Source organism: Fusarium phalaenopsidis, assembly GCF_050370095.1.
Source record: "Fusarium phalaenopsidis strain FUZ10S chromosome Unknown contig_32316, whole genome shotgun sequence".
In the NCBI taxonomy this organism is placed as follows: Eukaryota; Fungi; Ascomycota; class Sordariomycetes; order Hypocreales; family Nectriaceae; genus Fusarium; species Fusarium phalaenopsidis.
This window is the reverse complement of record NW_028145399.1, coordinates 1148442-1163286: the sequence shown is the minus strand read 5'-3', so window position 1 is coordinate 1163286 and position 14845 is coordinate 1148442. Positions and strand designations below refer to the sequence as shown.

The window sequence follows — 14845 nt, the reverse complement described above, 5'->3', positions numbered from 1 at the left end:
CGCAAAAGCAACCGATTTACTTGAACTCGGTGTTAGTGGAATTGTTATTTTCCTTGAACCAGGCACCACCAAAGAAAGATATTATGATAGTAACCCTTTTTGCTGTTGAATGGACTTCATAACACCATTTCATGTCATTTATATAGCTGCCGTACCTAAGTGGGCTGAGGTTTCAGCCAAGTCGAGGTTCATAACATGCCACACCACGAGTCAACCCCGCATGGAAACTTATATGCCCTCAACTCCCGCGGACTTGGCATCTACAGTGCCTTCCTATATACTCTCTGGCCATCTTAGCTTTCAATCAATTACATCAACATGAATAAGCTTCCTTCAGAGATCATCTCAGTTATTGTTGGCCACCTCGGCAACAAAACTCATGATCCTCACCTCATCGAGGACATCTACCGACTTGCGTTTCCATACCGAGATCGGATCTTCAACAATTCAGCAGCGCAACATGCCTCTATATCCAAACAATGGCAGCATATTATCGAGACTGCGATATTTCGTCATTTTTGCTGACGCCGGCAAGACTTGAGACGGCGCTCCAAGTCATGACACCCTCTCGTCTATCACGTCTCCGCTTCGTCAAGGTCGACTGCATATTGGATTCGGATGGGCCGACTGATATGGAATTGAATATGTCTGAGTACACTGACTCTTTATACGAGCGTGTCGAAAACATCATACGGTCTCTTTTTCGTCTCCTCGAAGCAACAGCGCTTGCAGCAAAGCCATTGATTACAGTTCATCTATCCATTCCTCTGCCAGAATACATCATCGAGGCCAGTCCACAAGAGCCTCCGTGGCATATAGCCCCTCGCCCAAACAATTTTCCAGTAATACACATTGACAGGAGTCTGATTGATGTTGGGACCAAATCTGTCACGTACCTCAAGCTTGCTCAAGAGGTGTATCAAGAGCTGCCGGACCTGCCAATGGTATCCGGTTTCATGCTCTCACTTGACGCCTCCAGCATTGCCTTTGATCCTCGATTCATATGTCTCGTTGCAAGCAAGATGAGCTGTTTGGAAAAGGTGCAATGGGAACTTAGTGATGCTGAGAAGCGTGACACGGAGCTTCGGGTTCGGCAGAGGGACGGTATGTTCCTTCTTCTCGCCCCCTCACACTAACTTGACAACTCACTTGTATCAGGGTTTGCGGATAGCATCGACAAGTTGCCAATGTCGGTGAAATATATTGCCATCTGGCACATCAGGGAAATGCCAAGGGATGACACCATTGAGCCGCCCAGTATGGTTCCTGCTGGCCAAGTCGATCGTCTCAGCAGGGCACTTCGTCAGCTTAGTCTGAGGCCCGGTTTTGTCAACTTCTTCTTTGACGGCTGCGTGGACTCGGAGATTCTGTGGCCGTCCAATATTGATGGCAAGCTTCCTCACTGGCCCCAGAATGAGGCACTTCACAGTCAAATGACAGGTGTGCTGCCATCAGGGAAATGGGTTGCTCCTCATGATCCCGATCGAGAAGAGAGGTGGGCCGGACCCGAGCAGGTATCCAACTCGGTCCCAGGCGAGGATATGCTTCTTCATCTGCGCGGTCCAACGGATTTGCAGCTGTTCGACGAGCTCTGCTTTGCTGCCGGAAAGGCCGCTGGACAGATGCCGAGTCCCAAGCATTTCTACATCGGCTTTGACGGCGGAGAGAACGATTGGAGCAAATGGGCGGATACTGAATTGTTCTATGAGCCACGGCGGCCCCGGCATGAGGAACCGCCCCTCGAGATCAAGGCAGAGCCTGTGCTAGACCCAAGCGAAGAGACGATCAAGGTCTAGCGCGAGACTAGTGCCAAGCATGGTGTAGGCTTTTGGATGAGGTCAGGGAGTTCGGACGGTGCCTTGGAGGAAGCAAGTAGAAATGTTAGATAGTTACAGTTGTCGTTCGAGTACCTACGGACAAACAACATATATGTGTAGATATTAATGCACTTACAAGTAAAGCTTGGAATAAAACCTTGAAATGACTTCTTTTCTAACCTGCCTCAACCAAGCAATCATCTCGGTAGTGAGCGAGTCGAGGTCAACTCCGACTACGGAGTCGACTCCACCAAAAAAAGGTCATGAGAGGCCGCCGTGATGGCATCCATCACCTTGCGCCACATCCGCCGCAGCCGCTGCATCCACCGAAATCAAGTTCTCGTTGCATCCGGCAGCCATACAGAGGTCAAGGAATGAGACAAGATGCCCTCCAAAGCTGAGAAGTGCGCCCCCTCCGCGGATGGCATGACTAGAAAAGAAAGAAAAAAAAAAAAAAAAAGAATCCCCATGGATCCGGCGAGAATGAATGACCAAGGATCGTGGGGTTGCCACAAAATGACTTGCACTGGATCTTGGCTTTCTTGCTGAAAAAGATGAAGGCAAAACTGCATGTGAAGAAAAACAGTAAAAGAAAAAAAGGCCTCCAGAAGGGTCCGGCAGGCTTCTAAAGGCATCCCTGCTAGAGAAGTGCATCATGATGGGCTGAAGCTGGTCGCTACTATTCTTAGAGTGGAGGGGGGGCAAAGTCAGGGGCACCACCATTACGAAAGGGCAACCAAGCAGCTTCGACAGCCGACGATGGAACGCACCATGTTCGCAGGAGCAGAGAGAGCAGCAGGGAACGGTCCGTCCGTCGATCAGGCTCAACTCTGATTTTCTAGAGGGTCCCGAGGGAACGGAATTGGCCCATTCTCGCATTCAGCCTTGATGCAGCCACAGAGGGAACATTCCACGAAGAACAAAGCATGTCTGAAGCCCGTACTGTAACTCGTCGAGGCTGAGGCAACCATCAATGGCCGCTTACAGAGTGAGATGGTGTTGTCGGAGGGCCGAGGCTGATTTCTCCGTCAGCGTCGGAAGACAACAGACAAACAACACGAAGAGCAGAGCGTGATGATGCTTTCGTGAGTCAATCTCGTGTCGTTCACGCGGCGAATCGAATCGCGTCGCGTCGGTCCCATCGTGTCAGCTCACGCCCAAGAACACACGGCCACGACACCAGAGGCCATCTGCTCGCACGCTCTATTCTTATTACGGGAGGCATGAAACTGCAAGACGACCGCTTTGGGAACTCTGCCTGGAGCCCAACTTGCCCAAACAAGACTCCAGACTGGCCGGATCAACAGGCTAGGCCGTTGTAGATGTATGCTCCCACGTTTCAAAACAGCTCAGACCCCGAACACGCGTCTACCCGTCTGTCGCGACTGAGCTATAGTACAGGAAAACTAAACGTGCAGGAAACCGATTTGACAGACGGAGAGATGAAGAAGTGACCATGTCCCGGGGTGCATCTGCCAATCAGCCCGGGGAGACAGGGGTCCTGTCTAAACCGACGGGAGGGAGACGAAAAGGAAAAAAAGTTGGTGTGTGAGATGATGAGACGTCAGATATCGATTGATTGAATGAGAAGGAGCATTGGGAATTAACTAACAATGAAAGGAACGAGGCCAAGTTTGAAACATGGGTAATACCAGACGCTTCTGGACGGCTACAGGCGTATTGTTACACAGGAATACTTGTGTCATGTTACTCGAAACCGGCCTCTTTTTTTTTTTGCCTCATGATTGATAGCCTACTACGAGATCTCTAGTCCAAAACCCCTCGCCAAGATGCGGGTTCACACCAGTTCAACAGCAGAAATACGCAGCGTGACGACACACAGCCTCGACCATCCAGAAAAACAAACAAGGGGCCTCAAACCCCGTCATCTCGCGGAGGCGTCCAATGCCGACCCAGCACGAGACCCTCGACTAGAATGCACGACATCAACTTCGGGTCTCTCTTTTTTTTTCCTGGGAACACCATTTTTCGATGTGATCCAGTCACAGCTGAGATCCTCTACTGCCTTGCCACGGTGGGCGGCGCTAGCATCGTCGCCGACGTCGAGGAGGGCCGTCTTCTAAGCGCCGACTGGCCCGGCGTGACAGCCGACCCCGGTCCGTCACCTGCGCCGTGTGGTTCGCCGTCGCTCAACCTCGTCCACTCGATCTGCCCTGACGGCCCTCCTTGACGTCCGTCATGGCCGGGACCATCTAATCCTAATCCTCTGCTTCGAGATGGATGCCTTTCCTTCCAGAGGATTGGGGTGTGTGGGTGTGTGTGGACCTGGAGACGGAGAGAGAGATCTCGTCGTCGTCGCGGACCATCCGTCCCTCCTCCTCTTCCTCCTCTCGTGGCTGGTCCGTTGCTTTTCCCTCTTCATCTGCCGGGTCCCTTGTCCTCTTATGCAGCTTTCCCGTCGTGCTTCTGTCCTATCCCATTCCTCTCCTTCTCCATCGCCTCCTCTGCCAGGTTTCTATTCAATTCACCCCCTCCACTTCTGCGCATTCGCTGCGTGCACCGATACGAAGTACCGCACATGCATATCAGTGCCATATATATGTATTAAGCATCTTTCTTCCTCCTCTCTTTTCACTGCCTCGTCGAATAGCGCACAGCCGCTTCACCCGCTCGCTTCCTTCAGCTGCCCTATAACCAGCTTTCGCCTCCCTCTCGCCATCCTCGGTATGACGTGAGAGCCTCGCAGCAAGCAGCATGACAGTAGCCGGTACTAGTCACGGCGGCGCTGAAGAAGCCGCATGGTCGTCTTCCTCGTGGCTCTCGTCCTTGCCCCTCTGCTGCGCACCGCTGGCCACTTGTTCTGACAAGAGGCCGCGTCGTAGTAAGTTTCCGTCTACTTGCACTTCCAATACCGCCGTTGCTTGGGCTTCAGATTCTTCTTCTACTTTGATGAACATGCCCGGCGTCACCTTGAGCGACGAACAGTTGCTGATGGGCAAAGTCGATGAGAAGCATTCACACCCAGTCATCTACGACCAACCACTCTACCACCCACGCCCTGTGGCCGTTCCCATGGGTTCATCTCATCGCAGTGTGCTGGAAAAGTACCCCAGAGAAACTGTTGCTCCCAAGAGGAAAAGGTTCTGGTCTCTATCTTCCGGTACTTCTGGTACTTCAACAACCTCGCGCCGGCCGCCCATCTCAGCACCTCAAGACTTTCGACACATTTATTCAGCCTCTCCCAAGATCCCCGACTTTCCTGAGCCTACACCATCAAGAGCTTCCAACTTGAGGCCTGCAAAGCAGCTTCCGCACCGCCCATATCGACCTCTGGAGTTGAGCATCTATGAGCCGGAGAACCGTGTCTCTCCTATTCTACCTCACTTTGATGCGCCTCCCTTTGTTCCTACTTTCACCTCGGAAGTGTCTTCTGGATGCATGTCGGATCGGTCAGGATGGCAGTCAGATGGAGGGAATCGCCCGGTTGAGCATCAAAAGAGCTTCTCTGACTCTCCCATGTCTTTCCACTTCCCCCGTAGGCAGGCCCTGGAGAGTTCGCCTTCCACCTCGCAGGATGATGAGATCCCACCCTTGATCCCTCCCAGGGCCCGGAGCCGTCCTCGCGCATACACATCGCCAGACTCATCGCCAGACTCATCGCCAAACGTGGACAAGATCAAGGAACGGGTGGCGAGCGCGATGCTCGAGGTTGAGAAGCTCCAGAAGCAGATCGACGACGTTATCGAGAGGCAGAGCCTCTACACGCCCAGTCGGCCGTCAACGCCTCACTCCACGGCCCGCACGATGCCTGGTATGAATCCTGCGCCTTGGCTTGCTTCTGAGCGTCTTTCGCTGACCGGCGTAGAACTGGAGCCGATGCCCTCGATTCCTGCTCTGCCTCCAGCTGCTCCGTCTTTCGCTGAGAGGCTCACTTCTGATATTGACCGCCCTCATACAGCGCCCATCAGAACCCCTCATACCACTCCTCCTACTGGGGTTCCTGCCAACCCTCCTCGCCGAGCGAGGACTCCTGGCGCACCATTTACTCCCACGAGCACTCCCCCTCGTGCCAAGAGGGCTGATGTTCCTCTACCTCCTCCTCTACCTCTTGTCCTCAGACCTCCCTTGAGGAAGAAAAAGTCATTTTCCCGGGTATCGAGCTGGCTCTTCCCCGGGTCGCAGCACAGCCGGAACCTGAGCTTCGACTCTGTCACCAACGCGCCCCGTCCCATCAAGGGCAACGAGGGCTTCTACCAAGTCTCGCTGGGCGGGACTTCAGGCCGTCGACGGAGCACAGACTCTGTCGACACAGTCAGCACCTGGGAGTCTGATGACGAAGGCCGGACTGTTCCCACGACCTGCTCTCTGGGCAGCACGCCTGCGGTTTCGCAGGACGAACCACTCATTTCACGGTTTGCCACGTTTGGCAGAGGCGATGCCCGACCCAACCGGACGAGCGTCGGGGTCGCCATTTGAACAAGAAGATATGCTTGGATGTATTCACTGACTGACTGATACCCCGTTTACTTTTCCTTTGTCCTGTTCTTTGTGTATATTCGACGATGATACCACCTGTACCATATCAAGTCGCGGCTAGCAAGACTACGCTGGCGACGGTTTTGGATCTACTTACTCTGTGAACGGATTCTGGGCTTAGAGCTGGTTTTTAACGGATTCATGGGATGGGATGGTAATGAATTGGGCGGCAGGTTTGCTCGAAAATTGGTCATGTTTCGCTGGATGAAGCGAAGACCTGCTCTGAGAGAGGAGGCAGGAGTTTTAGTTGGGATTAAGACTGCCTAGAGCAGCTTTTTAAATACGAATCGCCTAGCGCGATCTATTATTCTCAAGATATTTATGGACTCACATGAAGCTGTATGAGTGTAGATGTAGATGTATGAGTGAATCATGCATGCGTGGCCGAGACATTGCGTGGTGCAGGGTATTTACAAGCCAAGCGATGAATGCGTCCATCTCACTCAGAGTTCAAGCCAATTTAATCCCCTCAATTAATCAATCTCGATAGAGATATCGGACATACTCTTCAACTGACTTTTAAGTATAAAATCAAAATAACGGCACACGACGCCTTTGTACACTCACTTATGTGCAGGGTGCTTAAAGTGGCTGACAAAGTACCTCATTCGTCGACCAACCACGTGGTCCACCTCGAGGCCATGTCTTCAACGTCAAACATTCAGGGATAGCCGAGCAGCTCGTTCATCTCATTCACCTCCAGCCCCGCAACCTGACTCGATGGAATCATCCCTTGACAACATTGACGCGCGCGACTCTACAGCATCTTTTACTGAAATACAATCAGCCAGAGCTGCTGAGCTGATGGGTCTCGCCAGCGGGAGCTAGCATATCCCTGTCACGATTACCGAATCACTGGAGATGGTGCATCTTGGGCGGCGCGCTGGAGACGAGGACGACGCGCCTCCCATCGCAGATCACCGGGACGACGACGACATGTCTGATTCTGACCCCGAGAGGGGACGTCTGCTTCATCATGGCGACGATGATGATGGTGTTGATACCGAGAGCCGCTCGGACGCTGAGCGGCTTGAGAGCTGGCATGAAGAGCACCGCCGTCGTGAGACGAGACGATGGAGCTATCTCGTCATGGTCATCAGCACGATCGCATTGATTACAGTTCTTGGCTTCTGGGTCCGCAACGGGTGAGTTATATGAGTCAATGCTCATCTTTAAGTCAAACTGACACGTCTGATAGAGCTCGACCGGCTGGGTGTGAGTATGATGGGAGCTGTAATGACATCTCTCGGCTCTGGGGGCAGTACTCTGCATACTTCTCAATCCCCTCTGAGCTTGATGCCTCAACCCCAGACGACTGTGATGTGACTTTTGCACTCGTCTTGTCCCGCCATGGAGCCAGATACCCAACGGACAGCAAGTCTGCAGCATACAACGCTACCATTGCCCGCATCCAAAAGTCTGCCACTATGTATGGCAAGAACTACAAGTGGCTCAAGGAATATACCTACACCCTGGGTGCTGAAGACCTGACTGAGTTTGGCCAGCAACAGATGGTCGACTCTGGCAAGGCCTTTTATGAGCGGTACATGGGACTCGCTGAGAAGACAGAGCCGTTCGTTCGGGCATCAGGCTCGGATCGGGTCATCATGTCATCTTACAACTTTACACAGGGCTTTTATGCATCACGAGGAGAGTCTGGAGACGATTATACTCGGGATGTTCTTATCATCCCCGAAGAACCTGGCATCAACAACACCATGTCGCATGGATCGTGCGCCTCATTTGAAAGCGATAGAGTTCCTAAAGACGCAGACGAAAAGGCCGAAGTTGCATGGGGAGCGAGATTCCTCCCCGAGATTCGAAACAGGTTGAATCACCACCTGCCAGGAGTCAACCTGACGCTGGAGGAAACCATCTACATGATGGACATGTGTCCGTTCCACGCGGCCAACACTCCCGACGGCGCTGGTCACTCGAGGTTCTGCGACCTCTTCACCAAAGCAGACTGGCGAAGTTACGACTACTACATGACTCTGAGCAAGTTCTACAAGTTTGGCAACGGCAATGCCTTGGGGCCGACACAAGGTGTTGGATATGTCAACGAGCTCATCTCGCGCCTGACGGGGCAGCCTGTTGACGATCACACCACGACCAACAGCACATTGGACTCGTCACCGAAGACATTTCCCCTCGATCGGGCCCTTTACGCAGACTTTAGCCACGACAACAGCATGGTTTCCATCTTCTCGGCACTGGGATTGTACAACTCAACTGCCCTGCTGCCAAAGGACCACATTGTGCCTGCCATCAAGGCGCACGGCTACTCATCGACATGGGTAGTCCCCTTTGGAGCCAGAATGTACGTCGAGAAGCTCGAGTGCGGCGCCAGCAGGAATGAAAAGAGAGACGAGTACGTGCGAGTGCTGGTCAACGACCGAGTGATGTCGCTGGAGACCTGCGGAGGCGACGAGTATGGGCTCTGCAGACTAGAAGACTTTGTGGAGAGTCTGTCGTTTGCCGCCGCGGGAGGACACTGGGATCGATGCGGCGGATAAAGGTAGAAAGACAGGGATTAGATGGATATCAATTATTTGCACGAATTGAATTGGCGAGGCTGGTGGTGTCCAAGATGGACCGAAATAGAAACCAGACGGGACGCAAGGGAGTAATAGAGGAATACGGGATTGCTTTGAAGGAATGCTGGCGGAATGGAATGATTTGATAGCATGCACTTGAGAATTGGTACAGACATGAACGATTGCTTTGCTCGCTTGATAAATGAAGCTATCGCATTCACAGGTGAATGTAACCATGAGAGATAGGTAGATAGGTATGCTTACGCTCAGGATAGTCGAGATGAAGCTAACCAGTCCGTGCATCCCTCCACTGCAAGCCCAGATCTCTGACCTCGTCCCAGCGGAGCCGGGGTCCTGGAGCATGCGCTAGCGGGACTCCACTGATGCTAAATTCAGCGCTGAGCACCACCGCCAAGCCCACTGTAATCAGGTCTGTCTGTCAGCGGGCTTGAAGCTTGAACCCCCCCCCATCCCCTCCGAAGTCCGAGAGTTTCGTAATTGATGCGAGCAGAGTTGAAGCTTTTCCCGAGTAAGCACCGCCACCCTCACTCATCCAACAAACAAACACAGAAATTCGGCAGCCTGGCGGGAGACAAGGCGCCCTTTTTTCTCTCTCTGAACGACTCATTGCCTTGCCAACTCGCCTTTTCACGACGCTGGTAATCGTCAAGGATTCAGCTGCGCCTTTCGATTACCGACTGTGTTTCCCACCCCCAATCACGCGACCGAACACGAGGTTGAAATCGACAGCTTTGCTCACTCCCCCCCAAGAGCTTCCAGAGCCGGGTTGAAGCTATCGCCGCTCGTCGGACAAGATGGTGTCGACGGCTGGAGGCATCGTCATTGCCATCTTTGTGCTGCTGATTGCAGCAGCTGTCGGATGGGTCGTCTTTACACAGCTGCGCGCCCGCAGACTTGGGGTACGTTGATTGTTCTTTTCTGCGATAACAACTCGATTTCCCGATTCCTCACTGTCCGGCCATTGTATCTCCAGCTATGCGCGCCTCGCCGCGACATCGCAGCTGGTCCTCGCAAAGCATTTACCCAATTCATCATGCTGACCTCATCTTCTAGCTTCCTCCCCCAAGCCTCAAGTCATACCTACCATGGCATAAAGAGGAAAGTCCGTACGGGCCACCGCGGCCTGCGCCTGGCGGCATCGTCGGCTGGTTCAACGACCAGGTCCGCAAGTTCAAGAACCGTAACAACCGGTCCGCCGCCGGCGCCTACGAGCAGAACCTCGGCGGCGGTGCGCCCCGCGGACGTCGTGGGTTCGGACCACTTGACCCCGATGAGGCCTGGGACACGCGCGTCGGCCATGAGGCGGATGCGTACGGATACTACGAGGAGGACGTTGGCGGTCGGGGCCGGGATACCGGGTACGGCGGAAGCAGTGGTGGAGGCTACAACATGAACCTCGCGGCTACGCCGGGGCTTTCGGGAGGACGATTCGACGAGGAGGAGGACCGAGGCCGAAGAGCGAGCAGGAGCCCTGCGTCCGGACCTGGTGGGCGAAACCCCTTTGACGACGACGCCGGCTCGAGCCTGCGGGGAGTCAGCCCGCGACCGATCGACACGGGCGTCCCATCGGCGAAGCCCAAGAACAGGAGCGGAAGCGCAGACAGCAGCCCGACAGAGCGGAGGTCTGTGTTTAGGGAGGAGGTGTAACCCGTCTGGTGTTGACGACTGGATGAGGCGAAGCTGCCATCTCGACGGAGCTATGCTCGAGTAGCTCGCCTCTGTGCTGTGGGATTACGAGGGGGCAAGAAAAGCTACATGGGGATATGAGTCTTGTCGATTTCCTCTTGTCTTATTCTCCCGCGTTGTTAGGTCACTTTTTCTTGTTTTTACTGGTCTGGGGAACCTGCGGTTCGAGCATGACCGTGTGCCGGTCTGGGTATCGCTGGGCGGAACTCTGATATATCATGACTACCTTCTCTTTTCCTCCTGTTACCGTGTCCTCCGAGGCGCGACTGTTTCTGTCATGGATATGGGAAATACTATAGTGTAACTTGCAAATCAACGGCGTTTTATGATGAAAGGACCGTCTGTGGATTCCACTTCTGTGGGGGGGTTTGGGGATTTCCTTGGTCAACAGTCCAATGGCAGGGGGACAAGGGGTCAACGTGCTCCTTGTTCCCTGTCTGACAGTTCAGTTCTTATCAATGGCTAAATGTGACATCCTCTTTGCGGCAGTTTGATGACCACTTCCGGCTGCGGAACCTCCGGACGGAGCTTGTTCCGGCCCGGCACCCCGGCCTTTTCGGCCCCTCCTTACGTCGCCGAGCTTGCCCCGCCAAAACGTGTGCCCCTCCATAAATCACTCCTCCACCGCGACATCATCATTATCGTCAGCAACTGACCACCTTTTGGTATTTTTTTGCTCAATTGACCTCTGCTGAAGCTACACAATGGCGGATCTCGATCTCAAAGCTGTTCATGATGAGATGGTCTCGGTCGCTTACGAGGCTGGTGCCATGATCTTGGCTGCCAACCCTGCCGAGCTCGACACGGACACCAAGCTCAACTGTACGAATCCCCCACCTCGAGTGCATCCTCACGACTGACCTCTGCTAGCCGTCGATATCGTCACCGAAGCCGACAAGGGCGTCGAAAAGATGGTCTCGACCCGCCTCTCCTCCGCGTTTCCCTCCATTTCCTTCATGGGCGAAGAGACATACAAGCCCGGTATGAGACTCGGCCCCGAACCGACTTTTGTCGTCGACCCGATCGACGGAACCACAAACTTTGTCCACTCCTTCCCCTCGGCCTGCATCTCCCTCGGTCTCGCCGTCGACCGTCAACCCGCCGTCGGAGTCATCTACAACCCCTGGCAGGACACCCTCTACACGGCCATCAAGGGCCAAGGCGCCTTCCTCACACGGGGACGCTCCTTGGAGCCTCAGCGCCTCCCTCTCGCGCGATCCCCGAGACCAATTGAGGGTCTGGGAAGTTCGCTCGTCGGTGTTGAATGGGGTTCCACGCGCGACGGCCCCAACTTTGACCTCAAGGTCGAGACTTTCCGACGACTGGCCGGCAGCAAGGAGACGGGCGGAGCGATGGTGCACTCGCTGCGATCGCTGGGCTCTGCGGCGCTCAACCTCGCCGCCGTGGCAGCGGGACAGCTGGACCTTTACTGGGAAGGTGGATGCTGGGCGTGGGACGTGTGCGCCGGCTGGTGTCTCCTGAACGAGGCCGGCGGTCGCATGGTGCACGGAAACCCGGGAGAGTGGGACGTAGAGCTCGAGTCGCGCGTGTACCTCGCCGTGAGAGGGGCGCCGAGTGGCCAGAAGGAGCTCATTGAGGAGTTCTGGGGAGTTCTCAATGGTGGCAAGCTGGATTACTCCGTCTGAGCGAGAGGAGATATAGAAATGTGATGCTTATCTAGAATGGAATCTTGGATAGAGAAAAAAAAATTGAATAATGGATGACGATACATGTCACGTCTGAATAGCCTCACTCGACTTGAAGCACACATACGGTTGTAGCCATAATCAATTGTCATCAGGAAATTATGAGCCATTGATCAGATGACGGCACGCATAATAAAGCAAGCACCTCGTTGCTCCGGAAAAAGAAACCCATAATACAGTTGTAGTGGATCGATCAGTCCCCTTCCCTTGTTTCATCCCGTGAATCCCCTTTTTAAATGTGTTGTGTGTGGTATCGGAAACTGTCACGCCGTTTGTTGTTTGTATCCATCTCCTCTCCGTGACCGTCACCATTTAAGCGGCATCGGCCTTGACGTCAACCTTCTTGGCGACAGGCTCCCCGGCGGGAGCATCATCTTCCCGAGCTCGCTTGCCGTTGGTGTTGGAATCGTCGGCGGTGGATTGGATGCGAGGCATGGTGCTGCGAGCATGTTAGTATCTTGTCGTGATGCCAGGAACATGGGACTTACTCATTGCCATTGTGCTTAACCTCCTCCTTGCGCTGATCCCGATCACGGCCACCGTCACGGCCTCGGTCACCATCACGACCACCCCGGCCGCGACCACGGCCGCCACGGCCACCGCCTCGTCGGTCCCGGAAGCCGCTCTTTTGGTCGTTCTCACGTCGCTTCTTCCAGTCGTCCTGGTCACGACCCCGGAAGTCCTTTCCACCACGTCCACGGCCTCGTCCACCCTTGTTACCGGATTCGCGACCTTCGTAGAACTTGCGGGGGTTGCTAGCATTGGGCTCAATCTTTCCCTGTCGGATGAGCTCGTTCTTCTCGTCACAGTACGCGCGCTTGCTCATGATCTTGAGGTCATGCTCCTTCCACTTGGGGGAGGGCTCGAGCCTGATGAACTTGTTGGCCTCCTCCTCGTCGGCAAAGGTGACAAAGACGGAACCCTTGAAGAGGTTCTCGTTGGTGCGTCGGAGCTTGAGGCCCTTGACCTCGCCGAACTGGGCAAAGAAGGTCTCGAGGTCGAACTGGGTGTTGGGGGTCTCATCGCCGAAGCCCTTGACGTAGACTGTGGCGGCCTCGACCTTGGCCTTGGAGGTGTTCATGGGCTTGTAGGGGTACTTGCGCTTGACCTCCTCCTCACCCTCCTCTCCCGAGAGCTCGAGGAACTTGCTGTCCTTGATGGCGGCAACAACGGCGCTGTAAGGCTGGAAAGTGCGCATGCGCTTGAAGGAGTGGATAGTCTTCAGCTTCATGGGCTTGTTCTCGGCTCCACCGCACGACTCCCACATAAACTTGTCCTGGGGGAAATTCCAGTCGCCAAAGTAGAACTCGACCTGAGTGGTGTCAGTAAGAGCGCAGCTCAAAGCGCATGGTGTCTGTCTTTACCTGCTTGCGGATGGCATCGGGATCATCCGTCACCTCGCGGGTGCTAGGGTCAAACTTGCGGTTGTTGCGGTGGTTCTCGTGATCGATCTTGGCAGTGGTCTTGAGGATGTTGGTAGACTTGGACTCCTCAGGCTTCTTCTCGGACGTCTCCTCGGCCTTCTCTTGGGGCTTCTCCTCAGTCTTCTCCTCGGTCTTCTCGACAGGCTTCTCCTCAGCAGGCTGGGCAGGAGCAGCCTCGGGGACAGCCTCGACGGGCTTGGGGACTTCAGCGTCGCTCATGTTGACGGCGCGATCGAAGATGGGAGATCAGTATTGATATGCGATCGCGTAATTGGAATCTGTACGACCCGAGGATTGCGAAAAGATGATTTGGAGGAGAAAAATCTAGAGGCAGAGGCGAGGTGAGACGAGTCGCGACAGAAAAGAGGTGGCGGGGTACGATGAAAAAGAGTCACCGGTGTGCGGTGTAAGCCACAAACGGGTGCCTAAAGGGGAAGTATTGCTCAATAGGTTGAAAACTTACAAAAAGGGCAAACAAAGAATATCTTGGTGTTTGCAGACTTAAAATTTCCCAAGTTGGAATTGAGGTAAGGGCATGGAAAAAACGCGAGAGATTCTGCCGGCGCTCGAGAAAAAAAACTGCATCAAATTCAAAGGTCGACTAGCTCTTGCGATTTCACCGCCCGCCGCATCTGGCGCCTGCCGCACGCGCATTTCTCCCCCACCGTCGCCGTGAAACCCCACTTTCTTGCCGCTCCAGGTGCCTTGGCGCCAGATCTCGACTTCTGAGAAGCAATACTCCAGGGGGCCCGGCCACTAAAGTCCAGTGAGAGTCCAGGGTCTTGATTGAGGCGAGGCACCCGTGAGGGGATTGGGGAACTCGAGGGTGGGTTGCTGATTGGCTGCTGCCCGGTTTGGCTCTTTGGAGCGGACTGTCCAAGTTTCCCATGTCGCAGTGGATGGGCTTGGAGATCCATGCCCATGGCACATGGAAATGGGATGGGAAATGGTTAGAGGAAAGGATCTACGGTATTGAATGCCATTGGATCTCTTCATCTGCTAGAATCTCCTCATAAACGAGTCGACAACACTTACATCTTGATCAAACATCAGTGGGACGATGCGGAACTGCCCGACGTGCTTGTGACCTGGGGAGTGATAGGGCAGTACTTGCCGGATGCAGCAGTTATGCTGTCACCCGAGGTCACCTTCTAATT

The 14845-nt window shown here is 54.3% G+C and overlaps 5 protein-coding genes across 5 annotated transcripts; 4 read left to right on the top strand and 1 right to left on the bottom strand.

The window, feature by feature from the left end:
* Positions 1–318: 318 nt before the first annotated feature.
* LRP88_11952 (uncharacterized protein) lies at positions 319–1796 on the top strand (the record flags this gene model as incomplete). Its single annotated transcript, XM_083248360.1, has 3 exons — positions 319–416; positions 860–1104; positions 1159–1796. 3 exons carry the CDS (start codon positions 319–321, stop codon positions 1794–1796), a joined length of 981 nt encoding a protein of 326 aa, XP_083095790.1.
* A 2736-nt stretch (positions 1797–4532) lies between these two features.
* LRP88_11951 (uncharacterized protein) lies at positions 4533–6254 on the top strand (the record flags this gene model as incomplete). The annotated part of the gene is made up of 4 exons (XM_083248359.1): positions 4533–4663; positions 4711–4740; positions 4791–4882; positions 5014–6254. The coding sequence occupies 4 exons, from the start codon at positions 4533–4535 to the stop codon at positions 6252–6254; spliced, it is 1494 nt and encodes a 497-aa protein (XP_083095789.1).
* A 921-nt stretch (positions 6255–7175) lies between these two features.
* On the top strand, positions 7176–10519 carry LRP88_11950 (histidine phosphatase superfamily; the record flags this gene model as incomplete). Its single annotated transcript, XM_083248358.1, has 6 exons — positions 7176–7459; positions 7513–8822; positions 9282–9289; positions 9340–9380; positions 9645–9771; positions 9926–10519. The coding sequence occupies 6 exons, from the start codon at positions 7176–7178 to the stop codon at positions 10517–10519; spliced, it is 2364 nt and encodes a 787-aa protein (XP_083095788.1).
* A 743-nt stretch (positions 10520–11262) lies between these two features.
* LRP88_11949 (inositol monophosphatase family protein) lies at positions 11263–12204 on the top strand (the record flags this gene model as incomplete). The annotated part of the gene is made up of 2 exons (XM_083248357.1): positions 11263–11380; positions 11429–12204. The coding sequence occupies 2 exons, from the start codon at positions 11263–11265 to the stop codon at positions 12202–12204; spliced, it is 894 nt and encodes a 297-aa protein (XP_083095787.1).
* A 372-nt stretch (positions 12205–12576) lies between these two features.
* Positions 12577–13907, bottom strand: LRP88_11948 (tRNA maturation protein LHP1; the record flags this gene model as incomplete). Its single annotated transcript, XM_083248356.1, has 3 exons — positions 12577–12703; positions 12753–13576; positions 13629–13907. 3 exons carry the CDS (start codon positions 13905–13907, stop codon positions 12577–12579), a joined length of 1230 nt encoding a protein of 409 aa, XP_083095786.1.
* Between the last annotated feature and the right edge of the window lie 938 nt (positions 13908–14845).